At 35.8% G+C, this 23177-nt stretch overlaps 1 protein-coding gene across 4 annotated transcripts in view; it reads right to left on the minus strand.

The window, feature by feature from the left end:
- Positions 1 to 7349: 7349 nt before the first annotated feature.
- UBQLN1 (ubiquilin 1) overlaps positions 7350 to 23177 on the minus strand; it is a 60324-nt gene continuing 44496 nt past the window's right edge. Inside the window, exons 3-11 of one of the 4 annotated variants that reach the window (XM_072605351.1) lie at positions 22316 to 22431; positions 20267 to 20529; positions 19443 to 19601; positions 19009 to 19255; positions 16675 to 16817; positions 13920 to 14003; positions 12098 to 12213; positions 10474 to 10642; positions 7350 to 9326 (exon numbers count right to left, since the gene is read on the minus strand). In XM_072605351.1, coding sequence (XP_072461452.1) covers positions 9174 to 9326; positions 10474 to 10642; positions 12098 to 12213; positions 13920 to 14003; positions 16675 to 16817; positions 19009 to 19255; positions 19443 to 19601; positions 20267 to 20529; positions 22316 to 22431 — 1450 coding nt within the window. In that variant the 3' untranslated portion in view covers positions 7350 to 9173. Of the gene's footprint in view, positions 9330 to 10473; positions 10643 to 12097; positions 12214 to 13919; positions 14004 to 16674; positions 16818 to 19008; positions 19256 to 19442; positions 19602 to 20266; positions 20530 to 22315; positions 22432 to 23177 lie in introns of all 4 variants that reach the window. The other 3 variants (XM_072605345.1, XM_072605367.1, XM_072605361.1) reach the window with 3 other exon arrangements.

Consider the following 23177-nt stretch of genomic DNA (forward strand, 5'->3'; position numbering starts at 1 on the left):
ATTGTTGTATTAATATTAAATATTAACTATATAATTGAAATTATTAATACTAGTAATTACTGGTTATTACTAATTATAATAATTACTATTACTACTAATTGCTAATAGCTGTTAGCTATTCCTGGTCCTTTTGCAAGAGAATGGATATGAGCAGTGACCCCCTTACCTACACCTGCATCTGGGCAGAGTCTGGCAGTCACCCTAAAAAAGGGTTATTGACTTCTTTATCAGGTACCTCCTCCCTTCCCTCAACCCCAAACCCATCAGCAGTAGGCTCAGGCACAAAAATACAATGGATTAGGTAAGTCAGCCATTCAGTCAACGATGACTTACTATGTATGCGCCACAATGCTAAACACAGGGAATGCAAAAAAAGTCCCTGCTCTCAAGGAGTTCACAGTCTAAAGGGGGAGAAAATATGCAAATAAATATGTATGAAAGATAGATAGAAGGAAAGGAAGAAAGAAAAAGAAAAGAAAGGAAAAAAGAAGAAAAAAGAAAAAAAGGGAGAGAAATCAAATCAATAGAAGGAACACAAGCATTAAGGAGGATAAGGAAAGGCTGCGATAATTCAGTGTCCATGAGACCAGGACTTAGGGTTTTCTGATATGGAGTCAGAATACATCTGTCTCCCAAAGCCACAAAGCAAAGTCATTATCACCACAACAAATAACCAAAATCTCAGGAAACAGGATGAAATCTAAGCAAACTCTGCCCTCTGGTGGCCTAAGATTGTAGGTGATTTACATTTGAAGATCTCCAAAATAAATGTTATCAAGACTTCAGAGGCCACCTCATCCTCCAGTATCTGAACACAGATAGACTGTCTTTCCCAGAAGAGTTCATCTAGTCGTTCCCAGAAGATGCCTAGTGCAGGGGAACCAAGGCATCCCAGCCCTCTTTTTGACACAGCTCTCAGTTATAAAGGTTTTTCCTAACCTCCAGCCAAAACTTGCCCTTAGGTACCTAGTTCTGCCCAAGCAAAATAAATCTAATCTCCCTTCAAATGCTTCATGATTGAACTCATGTTTCCCTCTAGGCTTCCTTTTAACCATCCCTCAAAGTCACTAAAATGTGTGTTGTTAGTTTTTTAAATATTCATATAGAGCTTGAGGTAGGTACCCAACTCACTTTGCTCACATTTTCGACCTAGTTTTGGGGTAGAAGATGGAAAACAGAAAACAGGGGAGAATATGAGAGGAACTTAGGTTTAGGGCAGAGACACAGGAGAGAGAAATGTAAAGAAGAAAAGATGTGGTAAGAGTACTCAAAAATGGGGGAGAAAAGAAACTTCCAAGAATCATCATTCCCCATCAACTCAGGCAGAACAAGTTTATAAAGGTGGGCACTGGGGCACATACAAGTTAATGAAGATCAGTCCCACCATTTTGCCATCATGATAGAGGGAGAATTTATTTATAGTGTACATTTCTAGTAATACTAGTTGACATCTTGTTCCTCGGATGCTCCACTTGGTATGGTGCAATGAGTTAGGAGACCTGGGGATTAATTAGTACTAATCCTGACAAATTTGTTCATGGATTTGACCTTTTTTGTTGCACATTTTAAATTCTGATGCCTCTCATTTTAAGTGGCAAAGTGGATAGAGTGACTGAAGTCAGGAGGACCTCAGTTTCAAATCTGGCCTTGAACACTTACTAAAGGTGTGACCTTGGGGCAAGTCATTTAACCTTGTTTGCCCCAGTTGCTCCTCTGTAAAATGAGCTGGAGAAGGAAATGACAAACTACTCCAAAAGGAGTCACGGAGAGTTAGACACAATTGGATGGACTCAACACTTCCCAATGTGTTAAACCTCTCCATTGTACCAAAAGAACACAGACAAAAATCAAACGACATCTTATGAAACATTCTGTTTTTCAGTCACATCTTGACTCTTTGTGACCCCATTTGGGATTTTCTTAGCAACGGTAATGAAGTGGTTTACCATTTCCTTCTCCAGTAGATTTTAGAGAGGAAGAAAGGAAGGTAAACAGGGTTAAGTGACTTGACCAGGTTCACACAGCTTACTAGTAAGTATCTAAGGCCAGATCTGAACTCAGGAAGATGAGTCTTCCTAACTCTAGGCCCAGCACTCTATACTGAATCAACTAGCTGACCAATATTTAATCACAAATGATTAAATAATTAAATAATTGAGGCCAAATTGTGAAGAGCTTTAAATGCCAATCAATCAACCAGTAAGTATTAATTTTCTTATTATGTGCCAGACCCTGTGCTACATGCTGAGGATAAAGATAAAAGTGAAACAGTCCCTGCTCTCAGAGAACTTATATTCTGGGAGAGACAATATGTATACAAAGAAGGAGGAAATAAGGAAGGAAAGAAGGAAGGGGGAAAGACATACAACAAAATAAAGTAACCTTGGGTAGAAAGGCGTTAATAGTTGGATGGATCATTCTCTAAAGGCCACCAACAAAAGGTGACATTTGAGTAGAGTTTTGATAAAAATCAGGGATTCCCAAGAGGTAAAAGGGAGATAGGGCACTTTGGGCATTCTAGGGGATAGCCAGTGTAAAAAGTATAGAAATGGAAGAACGTTCAGTATAAACAACAGCAGACAGACTAGGATGGTTGAACTGTAGGATAGGGGGAAAGGAAGGTAAATAGGGTCAGGTTGTAAAGTTTTAAGTGCCACAATTGACAACTAATCCTAGGAGACAACAGTGCCGTTGAAGTTATATGGAATGAATTAGTTTCATTGGTACTTTGTATACTGGAGTAATGAGACTTGAGGGACATGAAACAGGTTATTGCAATTGTCTGGCTAAAAGGAATTTGTGCTTTATAGTACAGGCAATGGAAAGATTGATTACAGACACAACATGATCAGACTCGTTCTTCAGGTATGTTAATTTAAGCAGGTTTACAAAAGAATGGAGGAGAGAGGTGAGAAGCCTATTGGCAATTATCAGGCAATTTATCTTGACCCCTAAACCACACCCCCTCCAAAATTCCCTATTTCTTCAAGAGAAGGACAATTCTTTCAGGCACCCAAATTTGTAACCGAGGCATCCACTTCTCAAAGCCCCACATTCTAATCTCTCCCATCCCTTTCTCCTCACACCACAGCCTCCTTATTTTAGGTCCCTTATCTGCAAAGTTGCAGCTGCCTCCAAATTGTTTTCTTTGAAAGGAAATCAAGACCGGGAACTGAGAAAAGGCCATGAAATTGCACAATAAAGAAATCACTAAAGACCTAGGAAAGAGAAGTAAGATACGGCTTACAGGGCTCAAGCTTTTTGAGAACATAAAAACAGCCAACCAGCCCACTACAGCCTGCAGACATTTAATGTCTTTCAACCCGCTTCCCCTAGTTAGGCCAGACCGATATCTCTGTTCAAGATCTCTTGCACAGACTCCGAAATGACCTTTCAAAATCATTCCAAGCATTATTCTTTCAACAAACTGCCAAATTGGTGACACTGACCCCCGGACTGTTCAACAAACAAGATGCTCCATCTCTCTGCCCTGGGTATCTTTTCTGGCTCCCCCCTCTTCAACCGACTTCACAAACTTTCTCTTTAAGTCTCAACTAACATTCCATCTTTTATGGGAAGCCTTTCCTAACCTCCATTTAATTCTTATACCTTCCTTTTGTTATTTCCTATTTATCCCATGAATATACATACATTATACACGGATATAGCTATATATAGATATATTTAACATCTTCTCTCCCCCACTAGATTGTGGGCTCCTTTGAAGTTAGGGATTATCTTTTGCTTCCTTAGCACAGTACCTGGCACATAGTAGGTGAGTGGTATTTGACATTTTTCCAAAACAATGGATCTATTTACATCCCCTCCAACGTTATTTCCAACTTAAATCATTTTTGTTAATGTGAGGCATCATTAATGAACCCTGACATTGTTAATTCACACTGTACATTATTAGTCATTTGGAACATTCTGTGGTTGTTCATAGTTTGCAATTCCTTGAAAAGCTGCTTCTAATCTTTTACCGTTTATGATGCCAACTGACTTTGGCAAGTCACTAGACTCCTTTAGTGTCCTCAGTCCTTTAAGCAGACAGAACTTTAGGAGAGCAGAAAAGGCTTGAAAGCAAAAGTAAATAGCACATGCTAGAACAATTTGGCTGAGAGTTCATAAACAGAGGCTGAGGACAGGTAGACTGTAGAGCCTTCAAGGTAGGCTGTTTGGACTTTGATCTGTAGGTGATAAGGAAAAACTGAAGGGGTGGAAAGAATGTACTTTACACCAAATATTTTCTACCCCAACCTCCAAATATGCCCTAAGCATTACTGCCTCTGTGGCTTGGCTCACTGCTCCCTATACCAGAATGTTCTCCCTCTTTCTTCTACTGAATTCCAAACTGAGCTTTTGAAACCCAACTCAAAATGACAGCTCATCCATGAAGCTATCTATACCATGTAGATTACTTTCCTGCCCTAACTTCCTAGCATTGTTTCATAACTCTAACGCATTTTAATTTAGTCATATTTGACAAAAGACATCGTACTAAGTACCAAAGATACAAAAGCAGGGGGTAAAAGAATGCTAGACCCTGTCTTTTAAGTCCTTCCATTTTGTTTATGACATTTATAATGGATACAAGTAACAAGAAACAATGGAGAGATCCAAAATACCATGGGAAAATATGAGAAGGGAAAGAATATTTTTTACTGGGGAAAGCATGAAGCAAATCAAGAACTTCAGAGGCTCAACCTAAGGACACTCCAGCTATGGATGATGGGCTATTTAAATGCAGAGAATTAGCAAATCAAATTTGGGGAGCAACTTGACTGAACATTAAATTGAAATTAGGTGGAAGATGTGTTAGTCACACCAGCAAAAGGTGGGTGTCCCCCAAAGCTGTTCTGGTCACCCTTCTTTCATCATTTGATTTCATCAGTCCCAACGACTCCATTATCTCTTGTGCTGATGGTTCAGATCTATTTACCTCCCCCAACTCTTAATCTCCATCTCCAGTAGTCTATGGGACATCTCAATCTGCATATAGAGACAATTTAAATTCAGTTGTTCAAAACTCAACATGTTTTCCTCCAAAAGCCCCCTCCTCCCCCTAACTTCTCCGTTACTGTAGAGGGCACCATTCATTCCCACAGCTACATCTACAATCTCTTCTTCATTCTTAACCTTTGACAATTTCTTTGACACTGCCAGCACCCCAGTGCAGGCCCTTATCATCTCATGTCTGGATTATTTTAATCATCTTGATTGGTCTTTTTCAAGTCTCTCTTCACTCCAGTCTATCCAACCATTTAACTATCAAAGGGATCTTCCTAAAGTTTAAGTTTTCGATAAACTTCAGTGACTATTAACCCCAGGATCAAATTAAAAAATCAAATAAAATTTTAAACTTAAACATTTAATAGTAAAAAAAATACTTTGTTTTTAATAACTTCATAACCTGATCCCTTTCCTACCTTTTCAGTTTTCTTTTACCTTAACCTCTCCTACCCCCACCCCCACCCCACAAAACTTATACCTGACCACTCAATGACTCTGGCCTCCTTGTTTTTCTTTTCACAAGATATTCCATCACCAGTTCTGTGCATTTTCACTGGCTGTCCGCTATGTCTGCAATGTTCTCCCTCCTCACCTTTGCCTTCTGGGCTCTCTAGCTACCTTTAAGTTCCAGCTAAAATCACACATATTCTACAAGAAGACTTTCTTATTCCTCCTTAATGTGTCTTCTCCCAGAAGGTATCACCAATTTATCTTGTCTATCTTTTTACATGGTCACTTGAATGTTTTCTATCCCCCATTTGATTGAGTTCTTGAGGGAAGGAATTGGTTCTGCTTTCTTTGTATCCCAAGTGCTTAGCACATAGTGCCCAGCCCATATTATGTGTTTAATACTTGCTGACTTAGGACTGGATTGTAGAGAAATTCAAACACTAAAGACTATGGCTGTTATTTTGGCAGTTTTGAGACTTCTGACCCCATCAACATCCTACTTAAACCTCAGTTCATGGCAATAGCTTTGGAAGAGGGCTTGCAGCTTTTCCTTCTCCAACCCTTCTTAGTCTCCCCATGTTTGTGGATGTCTTAATAAATGTGCTGAGCTAAGTTATTGGGGGAAAAGGGGGGACCTGTTTCAAACTCTGATTTTTATTATGTTCTAAGATGGTTAAAAGTATGTACCACAGCTGGGAAGCTGGGAAGATAGACCCGAATTTAAATCTGGTCTCAGACACTCACTAGCTGTATGATTTGAGGCAAGACTGTTTACTTAATGCACCAGAGAAAGAAATGACAAAACACTCCAGTATCTTTGCAAAGAAAACCCCATAAAGAGTTGGATGACTGAATAACAAACCACAGCTGAAACCCTATTTCATATGATGTCACAGGCACTAAACTAATGTTTGTTACTGATGTTCTGATATATACAGATTGAGAATGATGTACAAATTTAATGTGGGAAGCAAAATCCTATAAATTGAGGAAGGAAGGTTCTTACCACTTGGTAAAGCTAAAGACCTAAATCATTTTAAACTGAACATTCTCAGTTCAGGAATATGAGTTACACATTTTTTGAACAATTGTAATTAACAACCCATCACAATATAACAGCAACCTAAAGGAGTTCATTTTTCCATGCAAAAGCTAACTTAAACCTAACAGAAACAAATGGAAAAGAAAGGAAATGAAAAAAATCCAAAATAACAGCCATAGTCTTTAGTGTTTGAATTTCTCTACAATCCAGTCCTAAGTCAGCAAGTATTAAACACATAATATGGGCTGGGCACTATGTGCTAAGCACTTGGGATACAAAGAAAGCAAAACCAATCCTTCCCTCAAGAACTCAATCAAATGGGGGATAAAAAACATTCAAGTGACCATGTAAAAAGATAGACAAGATAAATTGGTGATACCTTCTGGGAGAAGACACATTAAGGAGGAATAAGAAAGTCTTCTTGTAGAATATGTGTGATTTTAGCTGGAACTTAAAGGTAGCTAGAGAGCCCAGAAGGCAAAGGTGAGGAGGGAGAACATTGCAGACATAGCGGACAGCCAGTGAAAATGCACAGAACTGGTGATGGAATATCTTGTGAAAAGAAAACTGCAGCCCCAAGGAGGCTGTGACTCACCCAAGGTCACAAAGCTGGTTAATGGCAGTTTGTCTAAAACAAAACCTAGGTCTCCTGATCCTATCCAGTGTTCTTTCTGCTACAATATAAGTCGAAACAACGTGTGTACTTCTGCATATAATTTAATTTATGGCTACAGAGACTTTCAAAATTAGAAAAAGTACAGTGAAAATGGAGTTTAAGCTTAACTATTTTTTAAGGGGGAGGGGAGACTTAATCTTTTCTCACAAAATAAAGAAGCAAGACAAATGAAGTGTAAAAGCTAGAGATTTATTGTTATTTTGTGATTAATAAATTGTCAAATTGGCTATGACACTTTCCCACAACTAAATACCACCATTCACCAGTACAGAAGTTGGTACTTAACCAGATTGAGGAACAAGGCAGAAAGAGCAGACGTGTGAATATCATTGGTAACTCAACTTACACTCTTCGTGCCTGTGTACTGCACATTATTTTTGCCAAGAAAAAGTGTCTGAACAGATTGGTGGGGCAATATGGCCTCCACAACCATTTTTGTAGCAAGCAGTTACAGAAGTAATAGAATTGAACTTCAATATTTCCCTTGATTTTATTGGTCTGCACCCATGTTACTTGAACATATTTCAGTTTTTTAAAATTATACACAAGGGAAAAAAACTGACCTAAGTGAATACTGAACCAGTCAGTCAAATATATGACTAACTTCTAGGTCATCTTTGAATTGGTCCTAGAGGAATGTACCACCCAACAGTTTGAGAATTAGGCAAATAGGATTTCTCTGGAAGAAAGGCTGTATAAAGAAAAGCCCAATGTTCTTACTATATAGTTAGAACAGTTCTTTATCTTTTATCTGTAAATTACATTTCTACACTACCCAATATCCATTTCAATTCAAATAGATTCTTGGTTACCAGGTATATCCTGGTCCAATTTGGAGGCAGATTTCCTCCAAAATGTCTCCTCTCTGAGCCTCTGAAAAGCATAATGTTCAACTATTCTTATAGGACTACCAAAACACTTCAGAAACAAGTGGCTCACAAATCATTTTTAATTCATTTATTACCTGTGCACAAGAGAAATAGCTGATAAACCCAAAAGAAAGTTTTTATTTGTACATGGTGGTTAAAAGTAATTGAAATATCACGACACTTTCAGTGAAAGTAACATTTCTAATTACAAATCATAATGCATGTTAGAATCGCTATGGTAAAGCTGAAAAGCCTTAGGCAAAAGCACTTTCTGTGAATAATATAGTGCTTCTTCAGTCTGCACAAAGACTAAAAGGTAATTTACAGTTGATCTGTCAATGTCGAGACAATGTTACAATGTAGTTTTCTGTACAATTAAATGTATACTTAAGGAGCTAATCAGGATCAGCATTTTTACTATATTTTAAATGAAGTTGCCTAAACAGCACTTTTGCTGAGAGATGTTTATCAAAGTTGCTGTAAGATTCTACACAACTAGGGAAGTATCTGTTTTCATATTTAATTGTTCTCTCTCTCTTTTTGGTTACAAGGGTCCTGCTTAGTTGATTCTATTGCAATGGATGTTTCTCAAAACGCACAGTTTCAGATGTGCATACTATATTTTATACAAATGAAGCAAAAATGTTCAATATGTGGTATAAATCTTACAGCACTCTGCTAGCAAAAATACATGCCTAAGTCACAATACGCAATATTGTACCACAAATTATAGCATCAAATAATTTGTTTCTTTTCAATACTTTTTATTCTACATAAATTACTACCATAGGCTAATGTTTAAAAAGCAAATAAATGGAACAGTTGCAGGACAAAACCTGTTCACCCAACTGTAAAGGCTGATATCTGTTTCCAAAAATCACAATAAATGCAGAACAAAGAGAAGTGTTTGATGCATGCAACACCTTTGAGTGAAAAAGCATTGATTCCCACTGTTGGAAAAAAAAAAAACAACCTACTGCACTCCATCTTATAATGCATTGCATTGGTTTAGTTTTTAACAGGACAGAATTCCAAGAGTCAAAATGAAATAAAGCAGGTATTTTAAAGATTTAAGAGCCGTTATCAAAAATAAATTACATTTTTTCAAGATACAGAAATGTTGCTATGACGGCTGGGAGCCCAGTAGCCTTTCAATGGCTGCGTTGATGTCTCCTCCTGTTGCTATCAGAGCCTGTAAGTTTGCTTCACGGTTCAAGAAGCCCATCGCGCTGAGCTGTTCCAGCTGCTGCTGAAATCTGACTTCTGGATTTTGTAACTGCTGGGGGAAAAAAGTTACCAATTTACCAAGAAATAATTTTTTTACTTAATAACTATGCTACTTAAAATTGTTAGCATTTTACTTTATATTTATAATATTACACAAAGTTCCCCAAATAAAAGACGTCTTTTAAAAATGGCATATGAACCAATTTCTTGTTAAGATTGAATTTCAGTTAAAAAAAAAAGTGGCTTACTATCTTTTAAAATAAAGACTTTCATTTGGGAGATTATTAGAAATAACTTTCTAGTATATGTTAGCTTTTTAATAAAAAAAATCCTGAATTAAAGTAAATTAGATGATAATTCAAAAAAGAATGAATCACAAAAATAGTTATGCATAAAAGAAAGGGTCTTAATGGACTCCAAGTATTGTTTGATACTGATTTTGGAAGAAGGACACATTCCCAAGAATTTGGAGGTGTAGGGGAAATAAGGAATACCTATACTTCTATTTGAAGAAAAAAAAAAACAGCTTAATGAATGCTATTAAGTATACTTATAGGTATATAATAATAGACATTCAGTAAGTTATTAAATGACTGGTTAGATGATTTCCTTAAAGTATGATACTAATAAAGTTCAAACCCCAAACTGCTGATGTCTTACAAAAAAATATCCATTTAATGATCACAGACCAGAAAGAATACCCAATATTAGTCAACAACCTTGCACATCAGGGATGGAGGAAACTAGAAATATTAAAAATATCCCTAACACAAGGAAAACACTGTTACACTTACCTTAAGTGAGCATTCAAAATGCTTTTATTACAAAAAAGTTTTTTTTACAAATAATCTCTATATGACTACATATTTTTAAAAATAAGATTAGTAGGCATAAATTCCCAGAAATTTTTCTTAAATTGAGGTTTACACTTGATTTGTGCTTTAAAATGTTTGTCAAAACCTGGTGAATAATAGTAAAAAAAAAAAAAAAAAAGTCAGCTGAAGACTATCAGCTTTAACGATGGTAATAATCAGGATCTAGAAAACACAACTGAAAACTACTCTTATCAATTATTCTTGAAATGCTGCCTTTCTTTATAGAAATTCCTCCAAGTATTATCTGAATTCCATTTCAAAGCGTTTGAAATTTGAAACTTAATATAATTGAGGTTTTGAAAAACAGGAGAGTATCATTACCTGAGAGTTTGCCCCTGCAAGAGCCTGCAACATTTGCTGAATAAACTGTTGGTGTCCAGGCTCTGTAGTTCCTGATGACGGACTTGTGTTTTCGCTAGGTGCTGAACTAGACACATTAGTTCCTGTAGAGCTTCCAGTGTTTCCCAATCCCCCCAAGCCAGGAGTAAACCTGAACAAATTACATAAAAGAGTAAAAATCATGTGGTCTAACAAAGATCTTTACATGAGAATACTGGAAATGCATGGGTTGTTTTTTTTTAAAAGCATGATTAAAAGCTAAATTCAGTTTCACCAAAGACACACAGAATTTCAGAGTTGGAAGGGATCATCTAGTATAGCGTTTCCTTAAAGAGGAATTGCCTTTACAACACAGCCTGTAACAAATAGCCCATTTTACTTCTGGTTAGCTCTTTTAGTCAGTTTTTCCTTATACTAAACCTAAAATCCTGCCTTTCTGTACTTTCTACTACTCCTCTCCATCATGTCCATTGGAGCACCAAGAGTAAGTATAATTCCACTTGCACATTGGACAACCCTTCAAATTCTTAGAAACAGCTACCATATCTCTGAAGTCTTCTCTCAGTTAGATCTCCCCAAGTCTTTCAATGTGATGTGATCCTTACATGGAATGGTTTTTAGCTATCATCCCCTCAAGACATGCGTCCATCTAAAAATGTCCCCCTAAGAAATGGAATGGGACAAATTATCTCTCATAAAAGAGGCAAGCTAGAGACTTTTTAGTGGAGGGAAAAAGAGGGGAGGTGAGAGAAAAACATGAAGCTTACTCTCATCACATTCCACTAAAGGAAGGAATAAAATGCCCACTCAGTTTGGTATAAAAACCTATCTTACAATACAGCAAAGTGGGGGAGAAAGGGATAAGCAGGGTGGGGGGGATGATGGAAGGGAGGGCAGTGGGAGGAGGGAGCAATTAGAAGTCAACACTCTTGGGGAGGGAGAGGATCAAAAGAGAGAATGGGAAGCAATGGGGGGCGGGATAGGATGGAGGGAAATATAGTTAGTCTTACACAACACGACTATTATGGAAATCATTTGCAAAACTGCACAGACATGGCCTATATTGAATTGCTTGCCTTCCAAAGGGAAGGGGTGGGGAGGGAGGGAGAGAAGTTAGATCTCAAAGTTTTAGGAACAACTGCCGAGTTCTGATCTTGCTACTAGGAAATAAGAAATACAGGTAATGGGGTATAGAAAGTTATCTGGCCCTACAGGACAAAAAAGAAGATGGGGACAAGGGAAGGGAGAGATGATAGAAGAGAGGGCAGATTGGTGATAGGGGCAATTAGAATGCTCGGTGTTTTGGGGTGGGGGGAGGGGACAAATGGGGAGAAAATTTGGAACCCAAAATTTTGTGAAAATGAATGTTAAACGTTAAATAAATAAATTTTAAAAAATAAAATAAAATGTAAAAATGTCCCCCTATTGAGCTTTCAGGTTTCTTTTACTATACTTTGGGGTCTATTCAACCACCTAGTATCAAAGGATAACAGGACTTCTTTAAAAGGCTTCTTCTCAGTCTGAAAAATAGCACTTTGATAATATCAAGGATTCAGGAAGAAAGGCACTGAATATTTTAAAAATTATTCTTCCCTAACAATCTTACCCTGGTATGAGCCCTGGTGCTTCTGTTGCTAATGTCTGCAGACCCTGCTGAATCTGTAATAAGGCCTGCATCGCTCTAGGGTTGGACATTGCTGAGAGTGTGTCAGGATTCTGCATCTAAGTAAATAAGAGAAAGAAGCAATGTGAATCAAAACAAGTAAAGATGAATTTTAGAGTCTTTTTGCTTGATTCATGTGGAAAATCTATTCCTAAACTCATCTTTTTTTTTTTTAACCACACAATCTATTAGGCAGTAAAACTTCAACCCTGCTGGATCACATCATTACTAACTCAGTTCCCAATGTAGCATTACAGAAGATAAACAGACTATTCTAGAAGCAAAAGATATGTTGTATTAACCCTTTCTAAAGAAGCAAATGCAGGACAGTTATGCAATGAATTAAATGACAATATAAAATGACTTCAACATTTTGTCAACAATATATTTTGTCAAATTTACTGCCTAACAAATATTTCTGAATTTGAGGAAAATTTCAGGACAGAAGTGTTACGATCATAAGAAACAAGAAAGAAACTTACTCGGGCTATCCAGTCGAAACCCTTTTATCCACCAGTGAGAATTATAGATGAGGAAATTGGGACTCAGAGAAGTTAAGTAACTTATCTGAAATCATGCAACAAGTTGCTGAGCAGGGATTCCAACCCAAATCTCCAAGTCTCGAAAACCAGTAGTTCTTTCACCTATCCTATATTTAGACCTTCTGAATATGCCACATAAGCACACCATTCTTGGTCAAACTGTGTATGTTATGTGTTATGCTATAAAAAAATGTAGTTTTGCATTAAGTGTTAGGTTCCATTCCTACAGCCCCCAAAATGCATTACTTCTTACACCTACATTCTATGGAAATATTAAATCAAAAATGTCCCCCAAATACTAATTTTCAAAGCAGATTAAAACACAATAGCCAACAAGCTAGTATAATTGCTCCACTTGTCATTAAAAACATTTTGGCAATCAGTTAAAAAATTTGCCATGTTGGTCAAAGTACTATCTGTCCCTTAATAGACTGCACCTATAAAAAGAAATCTCACTGAAAAGAGAAAAAAAGTATACAGCCATATACTGGAAAATAACATTGATCCGCATTATGGGTTTATGTGTCAAACTTGGAAAACAGCAGTCTAAGTTCAGACAAATACAGTACTTTAAAATATTGATCATCAACTCTATGAATTCCAAGAAGGAATCAGTGTGGTATTGTTCCCTCCATAAATACAAACTACAATAGCCCTCTCTGCCCTAACTGGCAGTCTTTGCAAGTTATCGTAGCCAAAAAAGAGATTCAAACTTCTGGTGAGGAGATATGAACTACAAAAATAACTTTCATCTGATTAATTCCAAGTTTATGAGAAAATACACATCTTTATCACGTAGGCATTACATATTGGAAAAAATGACAAATCACTGAGAAGAATTTTCTATTACACCAGACAGATTTGTTAATTAATTGCTAATAACTTTAAAGTTAGAAGAGTATGCTGAAGGGTTAGGAAAGTAATAAAGTGAAATGATTTTATGATATTAGTGAAGCCTCCAGCATGCCAGGTACTCAAAAACAATCTACTACCATCTCTTCAGAGCTTAAATATTAAGAAAATTAAGCTGAGACCTGTTTGCAGCAATGAGAAATGGTTCAAATGTACACTAAGCTAAATCATATGTGGACTGACAGCAATGATCAAATTTTATACTGAATATTTTGCTATCTGCCAGACAAGAACAATGACCATAGTTATAATGAACTTTTTTCAGAAAATCATTTTTGAGAGAGTTATTGCAGACAGCTAAGCTTACTCACTTGTTGGAGAAAAGTTGGGAGCTGTTGTCTCATTTGTTCTTGAAGCTGAGGATTTCCAGCAAATAGGGGATTATTCAGCATCATCTATGGGGCAAGTGTGCAAAACAATTTTAACTAGAAATATTTGTAAGCAGTAATGCACCTTGTTCAGTATAATATACTCCCCCAAAGCCTGTGCTGGGGTTTAGAAAGAAGGTTGAATCTGTGCATGACAACAGCTTCCACAAATTCAATCCCTTAATTATGGCAGCGTTTTCTCTCAATTATGGCTTTTTTAAAAAATGAAAACAGTACTGCCTTCAGGCAATTCCTTGGAGCTTTCTTTGGGACCACTATTTGTATTAGGTTGTTTAAAAAGGGCTGCAATTAAATCTAGAAGATAACCCTGATAAATGCCAAGAGAAAATCTAGCCACTAAGTTAAATCAGCCAATGCTAGCAACAGGTCCTCCAGGAAAAGGCTCAAATTCCTTTACTTTTTATTTGGAACAGGCCTTGCTATCAAGACGAGAAATACAACACTGCTATAATTTTCAGGCAACTAACATACATGGACATGCAACTAAGAACTAGTAGACATGTAAAGCTATGAGAAATCTTCCATCTTCTATCACTTCTTTATTGGAAAAGTTTCAAAGTTGGTTTTAAAGTCAACCAATAAGCATTTGCTGAGGTCCTACCCTCTGGGGAAAATAAGTCGTGATCCTTGCCAAAAAAGTAAAATTACAGATCTAAGACTGACAAAGATATAAAGGTCATCTAGTCCAACCCCTTTGTTTCACAGATAAAGAAACTAAGTCAGAGGTTACGTGACTTGCCCCAGGTCAACCCTGGGAACAACCCACAAAGGCCAAGTCTGAACCCTAATCCTGTCTCTGTCTCTGTCAAGTTCAGTAACCTTTCCAGTGACCTCTGCAATAGCGCTTAAAACAATGCCGACAGCAACAACTCCTAAACAGTTAATTCACTTGTCGTCTTCTAGTTCAGGACCTCTCTCTCTCTTTGCTGCTACCACAAAACTAAAGAGAATACACTACCTTATATATGCTCAGTGGACGTGTCGTGAGCATCTGTTATAAAGCGTCTGTCTAGAGATGTTTAGAATCAAAGCCAACAAAGCCTTACCAATACTTTCCCACTCCCTTCAACAAAAACAAAATTATAGCACCCACTGATCAAGTGCTTCACTTATGGTTACAACTTTATTCTTTGACATTTGTAACTTACTAACTTACTGTTCAATTCTACTTAATGTTAAATTGATGAGATTTTCCTCCCACTTACATTTCAGGATGTTTTATATGGCGTATATTTAAATTACATCCAAGCTGAAAAACTGTTTTATCAATCTATTTAAACTACTCGACAAAAGTACATCTGATTTTCTGTAACACTAATAATTTAAACAAAATACTAACTTACTAGAACTCAAAACAATTAATGGACAAAGAAGTCTCCCTTACTGGTTAAGAACAGGTACAAAGAGAGAATACTGTTGTTACTGTAAGACTAAAAGTCACTAAATAACTTAAGATGAAAAGACTTGTTTTCATTTTGTTTTCCTTGACACCTTACTGGCTTCAGAACAGAAATAAGTTTGGCCGTATATTAAATGTTAGGTTTTACATAGTCTAAAGTCCATGTTAAAATGTCACAATATTTTTCCAACACTTTAACTGGCATGATTTCAGAATCACAAAGACAGAAGTGCTCTACACAGTATACACAGATAAAAAATTTCATCTCCCATCTATAAAACTTCAACATTCTAGTTTAACTCCTTTGTCAAAAATGACTACAACCAAGCTATAAGCATGATTTTAGTCACTTTCATTTGGCAACTTTTTCTCTAATGAAACAACCATTTTTAAAATAAATGCTTGATATGCAAAGATGAAGGTTTTACAGAAATTCTATTAAGAATTCTTTCAAAGTTACCCTTACAACTGAACAGAGGAAAATGTAGATAAACAGAAGATGCTAAATCTCTCAGATAAAAAAAAAATCTTTAAAAAATTCTGCTTGAGACTTTTGGTGGTCCAGTCTTTAATTGGTATGGTCTTTGATTAAAGAAAATAGGGGCAAGGGGGAGGAGGGAAATGGGACATATTTAGGGATAAGAATAAAAAGAAACGGATCAGGAAATCTTAAAGTATCTAAATCCTCACAGATTCACTACATATGTAAATTCCATACACGGATGTATGCAGTCTCTCATTCCTGTTCCACTTTACTCAGTTGTTTGTCTCTTTAGAAACCAAAAGGAGTTACTAAAATTGGGTAAAACAAGTACCTATGGGTAAAAGCCTTAGGGTCATATTTGTGAAGATTAGGAGTAATTCAATTAAAGAATTCCTACTAACTTTTTCTTTGCCAGGCTAAGAAAGACAAATTTAGGCTACATTTCTACTATTCTTAATTACCAATTTAGAAGATGATTCATCTAAATAACTTGATATATAGCAGAATTTCAAATTCAATAACCTTGATTAAATAACAATCACAAAATAAATTTCACCATTCGGTGTGTATTCCTTCCAAACACAGTATATTGCTAATTCAAAGCATTAGCAGAACCCACAGTCTCATTTCAAAAAGGATTTTACTGCTTTAATCATACATAAACTATTTGTTGGAAGGTAAACAGATACATTTAACAATATGCCCCCACATAGCTATGCCTCATACCTGTCATATCTGTAATACAAATGACTACACATAATCAAATCTCACAGCATCGAACATCTACAACATACCTGTGCAGCAAGATCAGGATTCTGGCTTAGTGACTGCATCATGCTCCTCATGTAGGGTGCAGATAACATGTTCTGCATAAGTTGTGGATTTTCAGTTATCTGTTGTAATAAGCTCTGCATTCCTGGTGTGTTGAACATACCAGCTTAAAGTAAAATAAATAAATCATGTGGTATTTTCCTAAGGGAAATCCACCAAATTCTAAAGCAATTATAACTGTCCAAATATGTAAAGTTTAACTATTGCACAATAAAACATTTTTCATATATAATATATGTGAATAATAAATGTGTGATGTAGATACTGAAAAAGTATATAGCAATCATCACGAAGGAGAAGTTATGAAGTATATGTGGGGGAGGCAGGGAGAACTACTGACTTTGGAGAATCAGAGGACTTGGAGTCAAGTCACTTTTAATCACTTAGCTCAGTTTGCTCATTTGTGATAAAAAGTCAGACTCAAAAGATCGAAAGATGTGATCCTATGACTATTTCTTTAAATAGCAACCATCTCATTACATAAAATTCAGGGGCACTATAATGTCAGTAAAAAGGTAAGAATGGCAAAGAAATAATTCCTGTATTAAAAGGTGCAGTATGTCAGATGGTAACTCAAATACTAACACTATATTCTGAAATACATGGTACTTTCAAATGGCTCAATATCATAAACTATGATGATTTTGTTGGTGGAAATAACATTTTAAAGGAAGCGTTAACATCTGCTTTGCCACTACAAAGGACTACAGGACGGACCTTTACATTTGGCCTACACAGCTAAAACCTACTATGTGCTGTCTTCCCCTTAGAACATGCACTCTCTTGACAGCAAGGACAGCCTTATTTTTATATTTGTATCACCTTGTTTAACATTGTGCTTTGAACTTATTAAGTGCTTAATCAATGCTTTATCGTTCAGTCATTTATACAGACAAAATTCTATAAAATGAAGGTGGTGAACCTTGAAAGTATGATCACATTCAATTTCAAATTGAAGTTATGTCTAAGCCTTATTCTCTTAAAACTCCTTTAAAGCATGGACCATGCCTCTATCTTAGATAACAAATACAACTCCGTCCCTAACACAGTGCTTTATACATAACAGTGTGTTTTTGTTTGCTTTCTGTCTAGAATGTGACTTCCCTGGTACAGGGAATTCCCAATGGGGACAATTCTACTAATGCCATCAACTGTTCTACAAGTTGAAGTGTTAGGGAAATCCCTGCAATATTAAGAAATTAAATGACTTCCCCAAAGTCACATAGTCATTAAGGAGGCAGCACAGTATAGATAAGAATAACTAATTCTGGAGTCAAAGGTCTAATTTAAAGTTTAAAACCGATCTCTGACTCCTATGGGCAAAACTCAGCTAATTTTCTTGAGTTTCAATTTCTTCCTCCATCAAATGAGTGGATAAGACTATGGATTCTAAAGGTCCTTCCCTCATTCTAGCTGTATGATCTTATATTTTCAGTGAGATCTGAAACCAGGTATTCCTCCCTACAAGGCCAAATCCCTATCCAATTGGGACACCATTCTCTCTCTTGTCTCTCTCTCTCTCTATAGCAGATTCTTATAAATGCTTGTCAACTCAATGATTGCCAGCACTAACCTAACAACTAAAATTTTTAGGACTGCACTTTTTGTACCTCCTCCATTTCCTTCCTTGCTGGGAAACATATAAATGTTTTAGGGCATGCTGTCCTTCAGAATTTAAACTCTTCATTCACACAGAATTGAATCTACAAAGGCATACTCCATACTCTCCTTTCTGCTCAATTCTCACAGTAAATTCTAGATACTAATCCTAAATTAATATAGCTTATAAAGCTAGATAATATAAAATACTGAATAAAAATAAACCACCTTCCTATTTAGTTGAGTGAGATTTAAAAATTTCTAGGAAAATGCAAAGAATTATCTCATCTTCTACAGGAAGCAGAAGTCTAAAATGAGTAAGCTGACAAGGTCAGAAGCTAAGGGTTCTAACAACTCTACCATAAATTCTGTCACTTCTTTCATTTTCAGGCTCTCCATACAGAACCGAGTACAGCATGTTTTCCTTTATATCACAGTAATGATACAAGGATGTGATAATGTGTCAAAGTTTCTGCGTTCATTAGATTGCACCACTGTGACAATGAAAGAACTTAACCATAACTCTGTGTACTTATATAACTACCATTTGGTTTTACAACCTGAGTTTTCAAAATGAAGAAAATTAAAATTAAATTAAATACAAGGGAAATAGTATAAAGGAAAAAAATAGAAAAATCTTTGCACCATTGGATAGTTAAAATTGAAAGGTAAAAAATACAAGCTCATGTTGAACTTACCTCCCACTCCAGGTCCCAAATTTGGCATAGTATTACTCTGTCCAGTAGAGCTAGTAGTGCTACTGCTAACATTGCTACCAGTGCCACCAACACTGCTGGTGGTGTTACTGCTGGTTGTTGAACTCTGGGTACCAGACTGTGGAGCCCATGGGTTAGGTAAAGGATCTCTATTCTCTGTACGGGAAGGCTGGCTTCCTTCACCAGAGGGTGAATTGCTCACCAATGAAGCAAATGGGTTACCACCAAACTGTAGCAAGAACAAGGGGAAAAAAAATACAAGGATCGTTAAGTTTAAGCCAATTGCTAAACCTGTGCTGTAACTGCTATATCAAGTAACTGCATACAACAACTTTATAATGAAGTAAAACTCAGTCACACAATATATGAAATCCTAAGTACCTAAGTTTATGAAATTTGAGAAATCTGTTTCTCACCTGTTCTTGTGCTGCATTCAACATTGGTTCCTGAATATCGGTATACATACGCCTCAAAGCATTGTATCCACCTGGTATACTTTCAAGATTACTCAAGGCTCTGTCTTGATTTCTCATCATTTCCTGCATCATTGCTGGGTTTCTTGCAAGTTCTAGGGTCTTCAAGAAAAAGAATGTTCCAACTCATTAAATACTCCACTGAGGTACACAAAAACTATTTTATTTCTAACAATTTTCACAGGTTATTTAACAGGCTTTTCAGTCCATTATGGTTGAAAAAATCTCATTTTTTTCATCAGTGTCTTACTCTAAACAATTCACATTAAGCCCATACTTGAAAAATAAATAGTTTTATATCAATGACAAATGCATCACTTTATGATACTATTGTACTAACTAATAACAGCTTGGAATATTAAATGGAAACAAATTATAATATATGACTATACCACATACAGATCAAGTTTAAAAAGTCACTCAGATTTTAACTTTAGTATTAGATACAAGAGATAATTCACATACAATGTGACACTTGGATGCCATAATGCTTAAATGTTGTATAACCACCAGCTAGTCACTTAACCTTTTAGTATCCCCTAGAAACCGAGACTTTAAGTTATAGACAAGTTGTAGACCTACCTTGGTAGAAGGAGTTTGCAGAAAAAGGAATAATGCATGCTAAGGAAATCATAACAAAACTCACCTGCCAACACCATCTATCTATAAACAAATAAGAAATGTCCAGACATACAGATATATACAAAAGTACTCATATACATACACACACTCAGTATTAACTGTACCAAAAAGAATTTTCAACATACTTGTCTCATTATATCTGGATTATTAATCATGTGACTAATCTCTGGATTTCGTTGTATTAACTGCTGCATTTGAGGATTGGCCATAATTAACTGTCTCATCAGATCGGGATTTGAAAGCATGCTCTGAACAAAGGGATTTTCCATAATCTGGACCATCATTTCTGGGTTGGACATGAGCTGCCGCTGCATTTGACTTTGTAGTTCAGAGAAGTTGGATGTATTCAAGCCCAAGCTACTCAGACCTGCAAGACCTCCAAGGCCACCTAAGAACAAACAGAGGAGGGAATAAATACACAATCAGTTAACTGTAGCCTGATCTTTAAAGTCATTTCTTTTTCATATTTAATTTTTTCTTCTGGTCTCCAAATACTAAGATCTAATGTATTTTATAGGCCCTCTAAAGGAAATGTACTTTTTTCATTGGTTTGCTACAGAGTACTGGTTTGGTCAAAACTGCTGAATAAATTGCACAAAAGATACTAAATTATTTTCTGTACTTAGCCCAGAATGTGAGATGTATAACACAGTCATCCTCAAAAACACTAAATTTACAAAGTCAGTTTCAAAACTATTACCCGACAGCTATTTAAGGCTATATTATAATTCTGCATTGTACTTTACACAATCAAAAGGAATTCCTTTTAGAAAGCAAAGAAGAAAAAATTCTTTTATCTTAAGTTTATGTGATTTCTATCAAATAATGGATTCATCTAATATTTAAGTATAAATAGTGAAGACAGCCAGAAAACTGAATCTTTATTCTCCAAAGCACTCATCCAAAGAAGAAAGGAAGTATAAGCATGAAAAACAAATAGCAATGTAACAGCTGCCATCCCCGATACAACAGGAATTTGCTGAGCATTTGAAATAAATATGCTAATAAACTCTGCCTACAACAAATGAAACTTATTAAGAAGAAGGCAGAATTATTACAGATAATTAATTTTCCTAAGTAGTTACCAAAGAGACTACATGGAATCCTTTACATTCCAAAGGGCTGGTGAGCGGAACAGTGTCATCCATAAAAGGTCTTTTTTTTTTTTTTTTTGAAAATGTTCAAAAATTCTCAAATAATCCAAACAAAATAAAACAGATGGTACAGGGCTTTTCTACGTGAAAGTAAGGTTTTGAATATTATTCATCACGTACCATTCCTAAGATTAACCTGAGAATTTTGTGATTTAGGAGGCTACTATACTAAATTTCTTCTTGGCAGAATATAACAAGGAAATAAACCACAGGGGACCCATGATTTTGATTAATTCTAATCATTCAAGTCATCAATCAGCTAAGCATTTACCTATTACCACTACCTGCCAGATAATGTATACAGGCACTGGATAAAATACCAAAAAGCAATATACAATACCTTTCTAATAGTGTAAATGAAATCAAGTATTGACTAGATATTCAGAACCTAAATATATTTAAAACTCATCCCTTATACTGTAATTCCATCAGTGACCCAAAATAAAAGGAGTTTCCAAGTCACTTTTGAGTTGAAAAGGAAAAGGGTCTTGTAGATCACCACCTCAACCCCCTTTTTTTTTTTTTTTAAAGAAATTGAAAGGAGTTTTTAAAGGAATAATGCACACTGATGAAATCATAGATTCAAAATAAAAACTCACTTGCCAACTCTCAAAAATCTCTAGATCTATAGATATGCATAGGTACCCATATAGAAACTTTGATATGTGCATACATAAATATAAATTATGAATAGCATTAACTATACCAAAAAGAATTTTCAACAAGTCTATTTAACACTTAAACTTCCATGGATAAAATATGTAGGTCAAGATAGAAAACATTCTATCTCTTTTAATTCTATAACTTTGATAAAGAAAGCTTATTTTGAAGGTACACATTTGTCCTTGCCCTTTTTAACATTAATATCACAACAGGGGTCTTCCATATTTTAAAACATTTCCCCCTTTCAAAACATCTAATTACAGATGAAAGTATTTTTTGTAGTAAAACACCTAGAAATTTGCCAATATTTTTTTTCCCTTTCCCCTACTAAAGTTTACTTAAAAAAAAAAATCTTACCTAAACCAAAAGGGTTACTATTTGTAGAAACTGGTGTGGAGTTACTACTGGGAGATGCTGATGTGGTAGAATTACTTCCAGTGGTGTTTGTTTGCTGAACTGGATGATCCTGAGGTCTAGGGGATAAAAATTAAACCACAACTCAATTACAATTTTTAAAAGTTTCAGAAATCCATACAAAAGGGCCAATTTCTTTGGTATACTTTTATTTGTTGTAAAAGTTAAACATTTCCCAATTACATTTTTATTTTTTTAAATGCATTTCTCCTCTAGAATCCCCACTGAGAAGGCAAGCTATGTGATACCTCAGACATGTAAAGTCGTGTAAAACATTTCCATATTAGCCGTGTTGCACAAAAGGTATAAAAAAATAAGCTTTAACCTGCACTCAGAGTTATTAATCAGTTCTCTTTCTGAATATGGATAGCATTTTTGATCACGAATTCCCTGGAATTTAGTGGATAAACATTGTAGCTAAATCTTTTATAACTGATTATCATTACCATGTTGCAGTTACTGTGTACAATGTTCTCATTCTGCTCACTTAACTTTCTATCAGTTCATTTAAGTCTTTCCAGGTTTTTATAAAACCATCCTCTTCAGCATTTCTTCTATCAAACAATATTCCATTCACAATCAATCACATCCCCAATTCATATGCATCCCCCTCAATTTCCAATTCCTTACCACCACAAAAAGAGCTTCTATAAATATTTTTGTACATGTGTCTTTGTTTTCTTTCAGGTACAGGACTTAGTAGTGGTATTGCTGAGATAAGATTTTATAACTCTTTGGCATAGTTCCAATGTGCTCTCCAGAATGGTTGAATCAGTTCACAATTCCACCACTAATATATCAGTTT

This window comes from Notamacropus eugenii, chromosome 1, assembly GCF_028372415.1.
Source record: "Notamacropus eugenii isolate mMacEug1 chromosome 1, mMacEug1.pri_v2, whole genome shotgun sequence".
Taxonomy (NCBI): Eukaryota; Metazoa; Chordata; class Mammalia; order Diprotodontia; family Macropodidae; genus Notamacropus; species Notamacropus eugenii.